The sequence below is a fragment of the Manacus candei genome, unplaced genomic scaffold, assembly GCF_025592945.1.
Source record: "Manacus candei isolate 608988 ecotype Guabito, Panama unplaced genomic scaffold, ASM2559294v1 h1tg000150l, whole genome shotgun sequence".
NCBI lineage: Eukaryota > Metazoa > Chordata > Aves > Passeriformes > Pipridae > Manacus > Manacus candei.
Window position 1 is genome coordinate 1,919,141 of NW_026138198.1, and position 17,284 is coordinate 1,936,424.

The following is a 17,284-nucleotide window of genomic DNA, read 5'->3' on the forward strand; positions in this document are numbered from 1 at the left end:
ACAGGAACCACTGTATTATCTTTACTTTCCTGAGAATCATTTGGAAAACCAACGGGATTCCTTGGAAACATCCTTTTTGTTGGCCATTCCTTAGCTGGCCACTCCCATGAGCTCATCCCAATTCCTTCAGTCAGTGGTGAATTCCATCAGCTCTGACATTCCCTGTCCTGCAAGAAGAGCCTGAGGAAAAGGGGGAAGCAAACCTGGAGTTTGGGCTCAGCCTTTTTTAGTGTGTTCAGCTCTGCCGGGGGGTGATTTCATCCCCCGGAGAAGTGGGAGCTGAAACAGTTGCAGTGCTTTGAAGGTCATTAGTGATTCATCAAGACTCATTACTGCCTGGTAATTAGCAACATAAGGCCCAGGCACAAACACGTTTCCCAAATGCCAGGACTTGCAGGGATTTATTAATATCCCTCCCTGTGTCTGTTGTGCTGAGAGGGGGGGAGGGAATTTTCTCTTCCTGTCGCGTCTGAGGCTCCTCCTGGAGTCTCCAAAGGAGGCAGGAGGGGTTTGTGGCACCTTTAGGTCTCCCCAGAAGGTTGGGAAGGGATGTGTGGCAGTGCCTCTTGACACACTTGGCACTGCACTCCTTCAGCAGGAATATTTTCTCCCTGGGCATTTTGTACTTTGCAGAGATTTATGGCCTGAGTATCTTATATAAATGGACCTGAAGTAATCCCCTCCCAGCTCCCCCCAAACATATCTCAGCAAAGTAGGTCAGTGAATAGTGAAAATGAAGACTCAAATGTCGAATATTTGCCCTGGGAGAGCCTTGTCATCCATAAAAACCAACCCTGGGCAAAAACCAACCCACCAGGATGGCTCTGTGGGACCAGGTCATGGGGAACCTGAAGGCAGAAGCTGTGAAAAAAAGCAGCAAGATGTTAAAAAAGCAACAAAACCCTCCCCTCAGTAAAGTGGGTTCAGGGTAAGCAAAAAAAAAAAAAAAAGAGAATGGATTAGGAAAATGTGTCAGTCTGTTGAGGTGATTTTTTTTTTTCCTCTGCCTTGAATCTTATATTTGAAGCAGGAAGAATAAAGCTTTGGGGTTTGTGTGCTCTGCTCTGTCCTGGACAGGTTCTTACACTACCTTTATCCCTGAAAAGCAGCATCAGCCCAGGGAGAGCAGGAACATCTGTCTCCCCCTGAGGGAAGAGATGTGGGATAGTGTGGTCAGGCTACCATTATTATTATTATTATTATTATTATTATTATTATTATTATTATTTTATTTTATTTTATTATAATATTAAATTATTAATTCTTCATTATCATTACGTTTTACTACATTTATATCACTATATAATAGATATATAAATCATATAAAGTTAGGATTACATACATATTTATTATATGAAGTATAATAATAATAATAATACAAGAAGACCTTAAAGACCATTTCATTGTCCTGGGCAGGGACACCTTCCACTAGACCAGGTTGCTCCAACCTGGCCTTGAACACTTCCAGGGATAGATTTGGCTTTCCTGCTTGAGCCAGGCAGAGGAATCCATGAGGAATTAGTACATCTGAGGCTGTGCAGTCTGACTGGGCTTTCCCTGTTCAGCTAATCAGCTCTGTGTTAACTAATGAATTAATTAAACACTCGGGCTGACGTGGGGGGGACCTGCGGCCTGGATCCCTCTGTCCTCTGGTCATCTCCTTCCTGCTTTGATGCTCCATGAAAGAGACCTTCACTTGGGCTCCAGATGTTTGTTGGAATCACAGTTGCATAGAGAAAAAGTGCTTTTTGTGAGGTAATTAGTGCTCAAATTAAGATATTTGTAAAACCTGAAGTGCCGTCCAGAGCGATCTCACAGGTGGCCCCGAGACACCCAAAATCACACAGTTATCATGGCAAACTGATGATTTTTGGGAGCCATTATCTCCTTGGAGTTTATCTTTGAAAGGAGTGGGTGAACAGCAGGGACAGATCGAGGCCGGATTTGGTTAAAAAAGCTTATTTCTCTTATAGTTCGATTTTTGTACTTAATGTGCGGAGATTTTCCTTATTAATTCCGTCCCTTCCCGTCCCACGGGGCCAGGAGGGGCCATCCCCTGCTCTGCAGCCCCTTCCCATGGAAATCTGGTTTTGTTTCTGGGATGTGTTCATCCCCAGTGGATTGATTCCAGCAGGATTTCTGGGAGCAGGCACCCTCTGTGTCTTTATCCTTCTCCAGAGGGCCGTGGAGTTGACTCCTCATCTCCTGGTGCATGTGGAGCGTGGAGCTCCTCAGCACAGCTCCTGCCACAGCTCTGCAAGATAATTTGGCTGATTTGCCACTGCCTGTGGATGTTCTGGGTTTAAAATGTTCCTCTTCAGTCCAACTGCAGAGCAAGGTGGTGTTTCAGGGTATTAGAGGTGTCATATACATATATATTTCCACAATATTTATATTAGATATATATTTATATAGACAGATAGAGATAAATAGATGTGGATACAGATATATTAGAAGAGTTCTAAGCCCTGATTCTGGAAGAGGCTCAGGGAGACCTCCTCACTCTCTGCAACTCCCTGCCAGGAGGGGGGAGCCAGGGGGGGTTGGTCTCTTTTCCCAGGCAACTCTCAGCAAGACAAGAGGGCTGGGTCTGCAGCTGTGCCAGGGGAGGGGGAGGTTGGAGATCAGGAAGAATTTCTTTGCAGAGAGGGTGCTCAGCCATTGGAATGGGCTGCCCAGGGAAGGGGTGGATTCTCCGTCCCTGGAGGTGTTTAAGGACAGACTGGATGTGGCATCAGTGCCATGGGCTGGGAACCACGGCGGGGTTGGATCAAGGCTTGGACTGGATGATCTCAGAGGTCCCTTCCAACCCAGCTGATTCTGGGATTCTATGATCTCAGAGGTCTTTTCCAGCCTGGCTGATTCTGGGATTCCAGGATTGTGCTGCCAAGCCAAGGCAGGACTCCCTGTGCTGTGCCCGCAGTGCTGACTGTCTCCCCTCTCTCTGTCCCCCGCAGTGCCACCCAACCTGACCGTCCCCCAGGAGAAGTCCCCGCTGGTGACACGGGAGGGGGACACCATCGAGCTGCAGTGCCAGGTGACGGGCAAGCCCAAGCCCATCATCCTGTGGTCCCGGGCCGACAAGGAGGTGGCGATGCCGGACGGGGCGATGCAGACCGAGAGCTACGACGGGATCCTGAGGATCGTCAACGTGTCCCGGGAGATGACGGGGACATACCGGTGCCAGACCAGCCAGTACAACGGGTTCAACGTGAAACCCAGAGAGGCTTTGGTGCAGCTCATTGTACAGTGTGAGTACATCTTTTCTTTTCTCTTTTTTCTTTTTTTTTTTTCTCTTTTCTCCTTTCCTTTCCTTTCCTTTCCTTTCCTTTCCTTTCCTTTCCTTTCCTTTCCTTTCCTTTCCTTTCCTTTCCTTTCCTTTCCTTTCCTTTCCTTTCCCCCTTCGTTTCCCCCTTCCTTCCCTTTCCCCTCCCCTTTCCCCATTCCCCTCCCCAACCTTCCCCAACCTTCCCAAACCTTCCCAAAACTTCCTTTTTTCTTTTTTCTTTTCTTCCCTTCCCAAACCTTCTTCCCAAACCTTCCCAAAACTTCCTTTTTTCTTTTTTCTTTTCTTCCCTTCCCAAACCTTCTTCCCAAACCTTCCCCTCCTTCCTTCCACTTTCCCTTTTCCTCGCCTTCCCTTTCCCTTTCCCTTCCTATTTTTCTTTCCCTTTCCTTTCTTTCCAAGTGGTTCTGCTGATTTATTGATTTATTCCTCCCCCAAACAAGCAGCAACCAGAGTCTGCAGCTGATACACATTTGATGCTGTGCTCTTTGGCTCTGTAGTTCCCCAAATCCATGATTTTAATGTAAATCAAGAAGTAAAAATGACATAGAAGCCTCATTTATATCGGAAAAAAAACCCAAAACCAAAACCCAAGAAGTGTGTGGGAATCATTATTTTCCCCATGCCTTGCTTTGAATTCCTCGACATGAGAACAAGAGGATGATTTGGGAGAGGACAGATCCCTCTAAAGGCAGATCTGACACCGAGCTCGTTTGTTGGTGCTGTGTAAAACAAGCAGGGAAAAACGAGGGCAGGAGCTGTTCCCTGGGAGCTGTTCCCTGGGAGCTGAATCCTCATCCAGAGCTGCAGAGCTGAATCCATGAAACTCAGCCCAAAAGACTGCTCAGAGACATTTATTTCTCTTTAAGCAGCAAGGTATTTGTTCATTCAATGTTGGGAGCGAGCCAGCTCGTGCTGGACAAGCTTGCTCCACTTGCAAGTGCAAAACTAAGCCATTTTATACACTTTAGATCCAGGGTTACATCATTTATTAGACATATTAATAAGCAGGCTGGTCTCTGGGCAGAGTCTTTCCAGACATGCCCAGTCTTCTACTCTGGGGTCTTCTCCTCAAGCCTTCATCCCTCTGGTGGTCACCATGGACGTCTTCCTCAATTTATCCTCTTCAATCAGGTGATCTGAATTCTTCCAGCTTGCAAAATCCTGGCTCTGGGCCTTCTAGATCTTATTCAAACATCTGGTTTCCCTAATTTATTCCTGTGTGTGTACTACTCCTATTCTTTCTATACTAAGGCTTTGGTGCAGTGAGCGGAAGAGAACATGATATGAACCAGTGTTCCTAAAATGTTCTTCCAGCAACACAGGTGTTGGGGTTTCTCAGCAGGCCAAGAGATCTTAGTCAACTCTTTTAGGCCTGGCTCCTGTTTCAGAGCTGCCTCTGGAACCAGCAGTGCTGGGAACGGGCAGGGAGCCGGGAAGGGAAAGCCATTATTTCAGAAGCGCTCCCCTTATCGGGAAAGGACGAGCCTGGTTTGATGTGGTTTAGGAGGAATAACGAGCCTTGCTTTGTGTTTGTGTATCTGATCAGTCACTAAATGACTTTCCCGTGCCTGTTGTCAGTCCTTAGAAAGGAGAAGCCTGGTTTGATGTGGTTAATGGGCAATAACGAGCCTCCCTTTGTGTTTGTGTATCTGATCAGTGGCTAAATGACTTTCACGTGCCTGTTGTCAGTGCTTATCTTCACTTTTCCCAAAGCAGCCCTCGTTTATCCCACTTTGAGCTGCCCAAATCTTCTGTCGGATCTGCTCTTCAGCAGCGCTCCGTGCTGGGCACAGCTGACCACTTTTGGGGCCTCTGGGGAGGAGCTGCTGCAAACACACATCCTCCTTGCTGATAATCAGTGGATTTGCTTTGCCAGGCTCTGCTGTTTAACAAATTATTTATGCCCTCGATTGCATGTGGTGGGACCTGCAGAACTTCTATCAGGGATGTCTGCTGCTGCTCCAGCACAGCTTTTCAGCCCAAAATCGAGGCTGCAGGAAGGTTGGAGATGTCTCACCTGGGCTTCTCCTGCTGGTGGGTTTGTCTACCTTTGGGCTGGAGAACATGGGTCTCTTTTCCCAGGCAACTCTCAGCAAGACAAGAGGGCTGGGTCTGCAGCTGTGCCAGGGGAGGGGGAGGTTGGAGATCAGGAAGAATTTCTTTGCAGAGAGGGTGCTGAGCCATTGGAATGGGCTGCCCAGGGAAGGGGTGGATTCTCCATCCCTGGAGGTGTTTAAGGACAGACTGGATGTGGCATCAGTGCCATGGGCTGGGAACCACGGCGGGGTTGGATCAAGGGTTGGACTGGATGAACTCAGAGGTCCCTTCCAACCCAGATGATTCTGTGATTCTATGATTCTATGGCATGGTGGCTGTGGGGCACTGTGGGTCTGTGAGGGTGGATCAGAAGGGATTCCAGAGGTGGGATTTGTTCCATCTCTGCCCTTCTGACCCTTGTGCCAGGGCAGCTTCCCACAGACACCTTGTTTGTCCATCTCAGCCTGGGGGTGGGGGTTGGCAGTGACTGGACATGAGCCCAGGTGGCCAAGAAGGCCAAGGAGAGCTGGCTTGGATCAGGAATAGTGTGTCCAGTGGGATCAGGGCAGGGACTGTCCCTGTGCTGGCACTGCTGGGGCACCTCCAGGGCTGGGGGCACTTCTGGGCCCTCAACATGAGAGACACGGAAGGGCTGGAACGTGTGCAGGGAAGGGAACGGGGCTGGGAAGGGGCTGGAGCAGCAGGAGGGGCTGAGGGAGCTGGGGGGGCTCAGCCTGGAGAAAAGGAGGCTCAGAGGGGACCTTCTGGCTCTGCAACCCCCTGACAGGAGGGGGGAGCCGGGGGGGTCGGGCTCTGCTCCCAGGGAACAAGGGACAGGAGGAGAGGGAACGGCCTCCAGCTGTGCCAGGGGAGGCTCAGGTGGGACAGGAGGAGGAATTTCTGCCTGGAAAGGGTGGTGAGGCCTTGGCAGGGGCTGCCCAGGGAGGTTTGGAGTGCCCAGCCCTGGAGGTGTCCCAGGAAGGCCTGGCCGTGGCACTCAGTGCTCTGGGCTGGGGGACAAGGTGGGCATCGGGCACAGGGGGGCACTGGATGATCCTGGAGGGCTTTTACAACCTTAAAATTCCTATGATTTTATGACTCTGGGAATGAGAACTACCATAGAAACAGTGAAGTGCTGGTTCTTCTGAATAAGGAGGAGGCAAAGCAGCTGCTTACCCCTTTTCTGGCACTAATTTGGGGTGAAAACTAAAAACCACTTTGTTTTCTGGTCACTTGGATCCTTTCTCTTTTAGTTTATATTCTCCTTTTCTCCACGTGCTTCCCCTTTTCCATCTGTCTGTGCCAAGTCCAGCATGGTGGTTATAATGTCCTGCTTTGGGTGGGTTGTGGTGATGTGTGAAGGATGGACAGGTGAAGGATGAAAGTGCCTTCAAATAATCCCCTTCAGGTACAAATACACATGTGGAGGTTTTCCCAGTAAATCAAGAGGTTTAGAGGGAGAGTTCTGGAGGTAAATCCACTCCAGTTACGAACAGCAAACCCAAAAATAACATCTGGGACAGGCAACAGTTCCTTGCCTCTGTTCTTGGGAGCTTTATCAGCCCCGAGGAGACTTGTATGATGCTTTTTCAGATAAAAAAAGCAATTTTCAGCCTTTTTTATTTCTCCATCCTCAGGAGCACACACAGTTCAGGGGGGGATACTGGAAGAACAAGTGTTCAGGAGGACTCTTGACATGATTCCATAACAGCTGTGATGTGTCCCACATTTTGCCCTGGAAGACTTTATTTCCAGTCTTTCACAGTCCCAGAAACTCTTGTATTCATCCAGTGAGCTCTGAATTGTTTATCCTGGTCTCCATTTCTAGACTTTGAAGGAGATGCTGCTATTTTCTCTAACAGGGAGACAATAATATCACAGAATCCCAGGATAGGTCAAGCTGGAAGGGCCCGCAGTGGCTCATCTGGTCCCATGAGGGTCATCCCAGAGCACAGGGATTGTGTCCAGAGGGCTCTGGAATATCCCCAGGGAGGAGACTCTCCCCTCTCTGGCCAATCTGCTCAGTGCTGGGTCACTGCCCAGCCAAGAAGTTCTTCCTCCTGTGCAGGTGGCACTTGCTGGGCATCAGTTCCTGCCCGTTCCTGCTGGGCCATTGCTGGGCCCCCCCGAGCAGAGCCTGGGCCATCCTCTGCTCCCTCCCTGCAGGCCCTGCCAGCCCTTGGGGAGGTCCCCTCTGGGTGTCCCCTCTGGACGCTGAGCAGCCCCAGCTCCCTCAGAGATGCTCCAGGCCCTTCATCACCTTCATCACCCTGCCCTGGACCTGCTCCAGGAGCATCTTTGTGTCCTGAGGAGTCCAGAACTGGACAAAGCACCCCAGATGTGCCTCCCAGGGCTGAGCAGAGGGGCAGGATCCCCTCCCTGACCTGCTGGGAATGTTCTTCCTCATACCCCCAGGATCCCATTGACCTCCTTATCCACCTCTGGCTCAGGGCCAGCTCGGTGTCACCTCCTGTCAGAGGAAGGGGAGTCGAGTCTGGGTTTTGAGGGAATGTTTCCCAGGATGTGGATTAGGACTTCCACCAGCTTCCCACTTCCTCAGGACCCTGGTGGACCCAGTGGGATGCAGTGGGACCCAGTCTTAGTCTCTTTGCATCCTTGCAAAGCTGAGCTTAGCAGTGGGGCCTAAATTAGTTGTGTGGGTTTAACATAAAATTGGACTCCAATTCACTTGGATTTTAGATGATTTTTTGCAGCTGAGAATGGGAAAAATCATGAGGAAATTTTTCCCGGGGTGTGGATTAGGACTTCCACCAACTTCCCACTTCCTCAGGACCTCAACCAGTTCCTGGTGTGGAATCACAGGATCCCAGTGGGATGACTCCTGCTGCCTTCCAGATCCTGCTGGATGCATCTCTTGGCTTGCCGTTATTTCCCAACCTTTTCCTGGTGGAAAACCACCGGGGTTTGTGCCTTTTTTGTTCTGCCTCAGCTCCACCAGTTCCCTAATTCCGAGAGAGAGGAGACACAACTTGAAAATGGAGTAGGAGCTAAACAGGTACTTACAGGGGGTTATTCTTTCATCTGCTCGTGTTTGGAATTCTGCTCACTTTGTTCAGCTCCTGGCAAGTGACAAGTTGGAGATGAATGGACAAAGCTGATGTTATGTAAGGCTTTGATTATTTTCCTTGTGGGAGGAAAGTACATTTGTTCCCATCGACTTGAGCATTATTTCTGTAACGAGCACGGCATTTATCCAATTGTCATAAAAATCAGTTCCTTTCAGTAATTCCCTAATATTTATTGCAGGCGCTTCCAGCAGTTATGAACAGGGAGAGAGATATTTAATGAAAAACACTCTGACTTCCAGAACAACTCACTGATTTGGCTTTGGATGTGGTGTGTGGGCAGAGGAGGCCCTGGATGTTGGGAACTGGGGGGACATTCCCGTCCTCTGGGGGGGCAGAAGAGTTTCTCCTTGTGACAGCAGGACTTTCTGTCTCGTTTTCATGGAATTATGGGATGTCCTGAGCTGGAAGGGATCCACAAGGACCATCCAGTACAACCCCTGGCCCTGCCCAGGACACCCCAACAATCCCCCCCTGTGCCCCAGAGGATCATCCAAACCCTCCTGGAGCTCTGGCAGCCTTGGGGCCGTGCCCACTGCCCTGGGGAGCCTGGGCAGTGCCAACCACCCTCGGGGGGGAGAACTTCAGTTACTCTTCAACTCAAATGACACTTGGATTCTCATTTGCTGTGGAGAGGAATCACAGAGAACATCCAACAGCACGGAGAAGTTGTGGCTGCCCCATCCCTGGAAGTGTTTGAACAGGTTGGACGGGGCTTGGAGCAACCTGGGCTAGTGGAAGGTGTCCCTGCCCATGGCAGGGGGTGCAGTGAGATGGGCTTGAAGGTCCCTTCCAACCCAAACCAGTCTGGGATTCCTCCTCCACCTGCCAAGGTGGGTGTTTTAGGAGCTCTCAATGCTGGGTTGGCTCCAGAATCAACTTCCCAGAATCCCAGAACCTGCTGAGCTGGAAGGGACCCCCAAGGCCCATCCAGTCCAACCCTCAGCCCTGCCCAGGCCCATCCTCAAGAGTCCCCCCCTGTGCCCCAGAGGATCATCCAAACCCTCCTGGAGCTCTGGCAGCCTTGGGGCCGTGCCCACTGCCCTGGGCAGCCTGTGCTTCCAATGCTCCACAGGGCGAATTTTTCAGTGGAATTCCTGTTCTAGGTCAGATCTGTCAGGTCAAACTCAGAGAGTCCCAGGATGGTTTGGGTTGGAAGGGACCTTAAATCCCATCTCATTCCCCCCCCTGCCATGGGCAGGGACACCTTCCACCAGCCCAGGTTGCTCCAGCCTGGCCTTGGACACTTCCAGGGATCCAGGGGCAGCCACAGCTTCTCTGGGAATACTATTCCAGGGCCTCCCCACCCTTCCAGCCAGGAATTCCTTCCCAATATCCCATCTATCCCTTCCTTCTGGCAGGTCTGAGTAGTCCTTAGAGAGGAATTTAATGTCAAATTTGAACCCTCTGACTGTTTTGAACCTTTGCTCCCTGTTTGGCCGTGGAGAGAGAAGCATCCACACAAATCAGAGCCTGTTTTAAGGAAAATGGGATATTTCTTCTTTGTCCCAGTTCTCTTTTTGTAAAACAGAGATGACTGTTCCTCCCCTGGAGGTGTTAGGGATGGGATTCTGAGGAGGCTGTGGTAATAAAACATGTGCAGGATCTGATTTGATCAACAACCCAAATATCCTTGGATTATTATTGTTAATGTCATTATTATCCGTGGTTTGCTGGCTTGGATGTTATTGTTTGGGAGATTTTGGGAGGGCTGCTGGCCTTGCTCTGAGAGGTTAATTGGGATGATGGAAGTACAGCACCAGCAGGATTAAACCCCTCCATGGGGTTTTGATTGCTGTTGTTCTTGTAGAGAGTCCACATCCCGTGGGAGATTGGAGAAGATCTGTGGGGAAAAGTAAAGGATGAGGGTCTGGGAGTGCCAGGACAAGGAGGAAATGGCTTCCTACTGGAAAAGGGGAGATTTGGGTGGAATATTGGGAAGGAATTCTTGGCTGGGAGGGTGGGGAGGGGCTGGGATGGAATTCCCAGAGAAGCTGTGGCTGCCCCTGGATCCCTGGAAGTGTCCAAGGCCAGGTTGGACAGGACTTGGAGAAACCTGGGCTAGTGGAAGGTGTCAGGGGTGGAACAAGATCTTCAAGGTCCCTTCCAACCCACCCAAACCCTTCTGGGCTTGGATTTGATGATTTCCTCGGTGCAATTTTGCCCAAATAATATTAAATATAAATATAAAGTAAATGTTTTCTGTAACAGAAACCCTTTTTTTCCAAAGGCACTTGTAAAACCTCTTAAAACATCCAATATTTTAGAGTTTCCTGGGGGGCAGAGCAGTTGGACACGTCGGGATCTCTGAATTTCCCTTTCTGTGGCAACCGAGGCTCGTTTGTGTCGTTCCCACTCCATAATAAATTCCAAACAAGGAATGAAATCACATCCTGCTGGGAGTGGAGAAGCAGCTAATTAGTAAGAAATATCGAGCCTGAGGGATGGTCTCAGGTGCATCCTTGCAAAGCTGAGCTTAGCAGTGCGGCCTAAATTAGTTGTGTGGGTTTAACATCAAATTTGAGTCCAATTCACTTGGATTTTCGATGATTTTTTGCAGCTGAGAACAGGAAAAATCATCTTTTCTGCTCTAAACAAGGGGTTTGGCAGCTCTAGAAATTCGCTGTTTGTTGCTCCGTGGCTGTTTATTTAAAATATGATGAAATATTTATCTGCAAATATCATATTAATAATGAAATAAAAAAGGCTGTTGGGAAAGAAGGAAATGTTCTCCAGGCCAAATTAGGACCGGAATTAATGAGCTTAAAACTCGGGGAGATTTAGGGAAGGTAATTAAGAGGAAACTTCTGAACAGGTAGGGTGGTTAATCCCGGCAGGAATTTATGGGATTGTCAATCCCAGCAGGAATTTACCGACTTTGTCTCGTGGATGGGGAGCAAGGAAAATTCACAGAGAGCGAAAATCTTCCAGATTATAAAATTTTGACTGGGAAAACTTATCAAAAAAAGGGAATCCCCAGAGGTGAGAACAAATCCTGAGTGGGGAAAAGGGCTTTATTCTGAGAGAAATCTCTTTTTTAAGCAGGGGTGGAATGACAGAGGAAATGGGTATTTGCATTTTTCATTCCTATTATTTACAGCACAGTTGTACTTTGATTTTCCCCTCCTCCCCCCGTGTCATGATTGAAGATTTGAGTGGAAAAAGCTGATTAATATTCAGGACAAGGGTTGCATAACCCAATATATTCTCAGGCTTTTGCATTTCTTTCTTTCTTCTTTTCTGAATTAATTCTTTCTCACTTTTCTGAATTAATTCTTTCTCACTTTTTTGAATTAATTCTTTCTCCAGAGAGAAGATTTGGGTTTGATTTAAGATGTTTGTGGTGGGAGACAGGGCAGCCTAAAAAAAGGGTTAAAACTGGGTTTAACTTTTATATTTCTGGAGGATTTTCCCCATCTCTTTGGAGGATTGGAATTAATAAATGATCTTAGAGCTTTAACACATCCAAATATACCTTGTTCCCATTGCCTTTATTATTTTGATTTGATTTCTGGAGTAGTTTTCTGCCTCCTGGTGTGTTGTATCCAAGGAATTCCACATCCCTGGGCTGAAGGATTATCCCAGAGGTTGATGCTGCCCATCTGAGCCTAAAGGTTCACCCTGCCCTGTGGTGATATTTATTTATATATTTATATATTTTATTTATATATTTATATTTACATTTATATATTTTATATATTTTATTTATATATTTATACTTATATTTATATATTTATACATATATTTATATATTTATACATTTATTTATGTATTTATATAATTTTATCTATATATACTTGTATATTTATACATTCTATATTTATTTATTAATTTGTTTACTAATATATTTATATATATTTTATATATAGTTTTATATAGAAATATAGAGTTTCCATATACAAATTTAAAATTATATATGTATGTGAGTACATATATATATGAGAGAGGGGGTTTAATATAGATATTAAAAATAGGGTTTATACATATTTATATCATATATAAGTATATAAATATATATAAAGCTATTTTATATATAAACCAGAGGTTTTGTATATTTATATTTTTATGTATAAATACAGAAATAGGTATATAAAAACTCTTTTATATATAAAATCCCTCTCATATATATCTATATTTATATATTTTATATAAAATTATATAATAAATATATATGATATATATATATAAAAAATAAATATCTATTAAAGGGTTTTTTATATATATATATATATAAAGAACAGAGTTTTTATATATGTCTATATATACATTTTTAGGCACTCCAGATGAACAGTTACCACTGTATTTGTGTTTATTGGGTAATTCCCAACTCCTTAATTCCCTACTCCAGAAATTCCCCAGAAAACTCTCTTAATTCTTTGACAAAACAACGAAAATCTCTTCCCTAAAATCCCTCACCGGAGGCTGAGATTTCAATATAACAAAAAACAACTCTGGCTTTCCATGTAATTTATCCAAATGGAGCAAGGGAGGAAAAATATCTGGAAATAATTGATGGCTTGATGAGGAAAATCAAAGTTTGGGGAGGTTTTTGACATTTAACTGTGTGCAGCGACCCAGAGGGGGAATATGAAACACTGGCAACTTTTAAATGAGACCAGGATCATTTGAATTTTTTTCTTATTTAATATTAAAACCACAGAGAACCTCCCGAGACGGAGCTTTTTCCTTCTTAGAAATTCCAAAAGAATTTGCCAGAACCCGAAGCATAAACAGGGATGTTATTGGAGGGGGGGAAAAAAATTTGAATTATTCATATTGGTTTCTTTTTGACAATTTGTCTCACGGAAGAGAATTTAATCCAGCAGAGGGAAAAAAAACAAAGAGGCTTCTAGATCAAAAAAATTTTGGTTTTTGGAAGGAGTGACAATGAGGGGAGGAGTGGGAAAGGGATGGGAATGTTGCACATTTTTCATTAAAAAAATGAAAAATCAGGATAATGTGGCTTTGGATGCTTCCAGGACCTGAGCAGCCCAACAATTTTGGGAGAACAGTGCTTTCTAATGCCAGATTTTGTCAGAAAATCCCAGATTTTCTCTTTTGGCAAGAGAAACTTGTGCTTTGGCCACGGTGGGTTTTGCTGACACTGGTTTGTCAGCACGTGGAGCTGTTTCGTGGTGCTGGGATGTACATATTTATATCTTATATATAAGTACATAAATATATACAAAACTCTTTCATATATAAACCAGAGGTTTTGTATATCTGTATTTTTATATATAAATACAGAAAGAGGTATATAAAAATACATACCTATATAAAGTAGTCAATAACCACAATGATCCCAGTTTGGAGGGTTCAGGGTTTACATATTTAACAGGGGGTTTTACATATTCATGGTATTAAAATTGGGGAGTTTCACAAAGATGAGGTCAGGGAAAAACCCAGGTTAACAAACTTTGGGGTCTTACAATTATAGGAAAAACTCACTTTATCTTGGGGGATTTTATTAAGTAACACATCTTGGGGTTTTAGGAATTCCCTCATGGGAAAAACCCTATTTTATCATGGTGGGAACAGGTAACACAGAGGGAGAGAGAAAACACCAAAGGTTTTCTGCCCAGGTTTGATGAGATCGGGGCGTGGTTTCTCCAGCTTGGGCAGGACATTCCAAACCCGTGACATCCATGGATCCTTGGCTGGACTCTGGATGAAGGTTTTTTTCCCCAGTCTCTGTCAGCCCAAAGCTTTGTTTAAACTTAGCAGTTTTTCTTTTTCTCACATCCAAATTTTTGGAATCCAACACTGGGATATCCCCTGGGAACTCGGAGAGGGAGGAACAGCACGGAGCAAACAGAGCCTGTGCTCCATTAGAAACCTTCAGAGCACATCAAAAATAGGTTGGAATGTGGTGGAGTTTGGGATTTCATGTTGGTGCCATGGGAATATTTGCAGTCCCACCAGAATCCCACATTTTTTTAGTTTGGAAGGACTTGAGGATCATCCAGTGCCACTCCCAACATCTTCCACTCTCCCAGGTTGCTCCAAACCTTGGACACTTCCAGGGTGGGAACAGCCACAATTTCTTCTTCCCTTCCCAACTAATAACAAGTTGATAGGTCAGATTCAAAGGGCAAATGTACAAATTTTAGGAATTATATCCATTGAGGAATTACAACCTCAAAGGACTGAGGAAAATCCATGAGACTCTTCACTTGTGGCATTCAGGGATATCCCCAAAAAGAAGGGGAAGAGCAGAATGACAGGGAATGTTGTAGCTGGGATATAAAGGACAGGAACTGGCAGTAACACAATTTTTTCTTCCCTTCCCAATTAATAACAAGTTGATAGGTCAGATTCAAAGGGTAAATGTACAAATTGGAGGAATTACATCCATTGAGGAATTACAACCTCAAAGGACTGAGGAAAATCCATGAGACTCTTCACTTGTGGCATTCAGGGATGTCCCCAAAAAGATGACAAACAGAATGACAGGGAATGCTGTAGTTGGGATATAAAGGACAGGAACCAGCAGTAACAAAACCAACACCCAACTCATGGGAAGGTAAATTGGGCTAATTAAGTCGTCCATTTAGCTCATTTTTTTTTGCCATTGGTCATTTTAACTGCAGGAGAGGCTCTGAGTAAATACATTTCCTTTCTGCTGGCCCATCTCACTTAGGAGACTAATTCCCATAATTCCCCCTAAACGTGGATTTCAGCAAAACCAGCACTGCAAAGTGCAGCATTCCAAGTGTCAGATCAGTTGGATTGGCACAGGATAGAACTCCTTCTGCCCATGAAAGCTGCTGTGGTGCATCAGAGGGGTTTGTTACCTGCTTATTCCTTTTGCTCTACAAATCCCCAAATTCCCAGTGTTTGGCTTTGTGGCTGTAATTGCCTGGTAAAACGGAGCCTTTGGAAGGTGATCCCCAAATCTGCTGCTTTCTCCGTGCTCCCTCCTGGCAGATTTGATTTCCCTCTCTGTTATCCTTATTCAGATGTGTTGTTAATGTGGAGTTTGGAAAACCATCTCCCCCGTGGAGATGAAAATGGCACCAGCAGGGACGTTCCTTTCGCTCGGCAGCAGGAATGGAATTAGAGCTCCATCGTCCTGGTGCATAATCAGGATTCCTGATGGAGCCAGGCCAGAGGATCTGGGCTTGTTCCTGCAGTCACTGAGATGGTGGGAAAGCCAGGGGGGATCTTTGTTGGATGGTTTTTTGGAGAGCCTCTTTCTTTGCCTTAGAAAAAACTCACATTATTGGTTAAAATCCCTGAAGGTGAGAGGAGGCTGGCAAGGGGCATCAGCTGGAATCACAGAATCCTTTAGGTTTCTGAGATCCTGGAGTCCAGCCATCCCCCAGCACTGCCAAGGCCACCACTGCCTCGTGTCCCCATGTGCCACATCCACAGGGCTTGGAAATCCCCCCAGGGATGGGGACTCCACCCTGTGCCAGGCATGGAAAACCCTTTCAAAGGAGAAATTTTCCCAGTATCCAATCTAAGCTTCTCCCCTGGCACAGCTGGAGGCTGTTCCCTCTCCTCCTGTCCCTTGTTCCCTGGGAGCAGAGCCCGACCCCCCCCGGCTCCCCCCTCCTGTCAGGGGGTTGCAGAGCCAGAAGGTCCCCCCTGAGCCTCCTTTTCTCCAGGCTGAGCCCCCCCAGCTCCCTCAGCCCCTCCTGCTGCTCCAGCCCCTTCCCAGCTCCGTTCCCTTTCCTGCACAAGCTCCAGCCCCTCCATGACCTTCTTTGAGTGTCCCAGAACTGCCCCCAGGATTTGGAAGGGCCCCCAGCACGAGGGGGATGAAGAAAAGGGAGGGTTGTGCATCTCTGTCGGTGATTTAACAGGACATGGACCTTTCACCTGCCTGGGGGAGCATCTGGAGCCCATCATCTCCTTGGGAATCACCCCAGTCTTTCCCAAACACCAGTGGCACACGTTGGTGTGACAGCAGGTCCTCGCTGTGGACACCAAAATCCCCTCCTGGGGAGGGTCTTCACGGGCTGGAGGCTGCAGAGGCAGCTCGCCTGAGGAAAGCAAATCCCTCCTAACAGGATTTCTGCCGCTCTCCTTCTCATATTCAGAAGCTCTCCATGCAGTGAAAGGGAAATTTCACACCTTTCATCCATTATTGGCTTGATAAATATTCCGGAGAGTAAACAAAGAGGAGAGATATTCTGCTCTTCTTTCGAGAGGAATTGTTATTTCCAGGCAGTTCAGACCCTGAAAACGTATTCAAACCCTCCACAACGGATACACATCTCTTGCAATTGATACCTATTTCACAAAATTGACTCGTATTTCTCACAATTGACTCGTATTTCTCACAATTGACTCGTATTTCTCACAATTGATTCCCATTTCTCACAATTGATTCCCATTTCTCACTTTTCCAGGCTGAGCTGCAGCTGCTGCTCCATTAACCCACGTTCTCATCGATAAAGCCACTTTTATCCCTGTTTTAATTGACTGTTTCTCTCAATATGTGGCAGTTTATCCAGATTTATTTCATCATTCAGATTTATTATCGGCACAATTTATCCTTTTTTTGCTCTCTGTAACAAGTGATATTCTGTCTCTCTCCTCATTTCCCTGCCCATGGCAGGGCTGGCTTGTAGAGAAAGGGCAAGGGCACAAGTGATGCCCCTTCTTTGGTGGGATGGCACAACCTGGGGCTGATTTTTGCAATGAATAAAGGTTATTTTTATTTTTGGAGGTCCTACTTTGCCCTGGAGAGGCCACAGTTTCTTCTGTACCTTGTTTTATCAGAGTGATTCTGATGGATTTGGGGTTGAACATGAAATCATGCCAAGAAATTCTGCTGGTGAAGAACTTGCTCTTCATGGAATGATCCATCAGATGTGTTTTCCCTCATTGTCTTGGGTGTCCTCAACCCCCACTATTGTATTCT

At 46.3% G+C, this 17,284-nt stretch overlaps 1 protein-coding gene and 1 long non-coding RNA gene across 2 annotated transcripts in view; one reads left to right on the forward strand and one right to left on the reverse strand.

Annotated features, from left to right (window-relative positions):
• The window catches only part of LOC127463143 (uncharacterized), a 192,165-nt gene extending 185,818 nt beyond the window's left edge, over positions 1-6,347 (reverse strand). The window contains exon 1 of the long non-coding RNA XR_007900679.1: positions 6,088-6,347. This is a non-coding gene — a long non-coding RNA (uncharacterized LOC127463143). The remainder of the gene's footprint in view (positions 1-6,087) is intronic.
• The window catches only part of MDGA2 (MAM domain containing glycosylphosphatidylinositol anchor 2), a 293,882-nt gene that overhangs the window by 176,628 nt on the left and 99,970 nt on the right, over positions 1-17,284 (forward strand). The window contains exon 8 of the mRNA XM_051772102.1: positions 2,958-3,251. Coding sequence (XP_051628062.1) covers positions 2,958-3,251 — 294 coding nt within the window. The remainder of the gene's footprint in view (positions 1-2,957; positions 3,252-17,284) is intronic.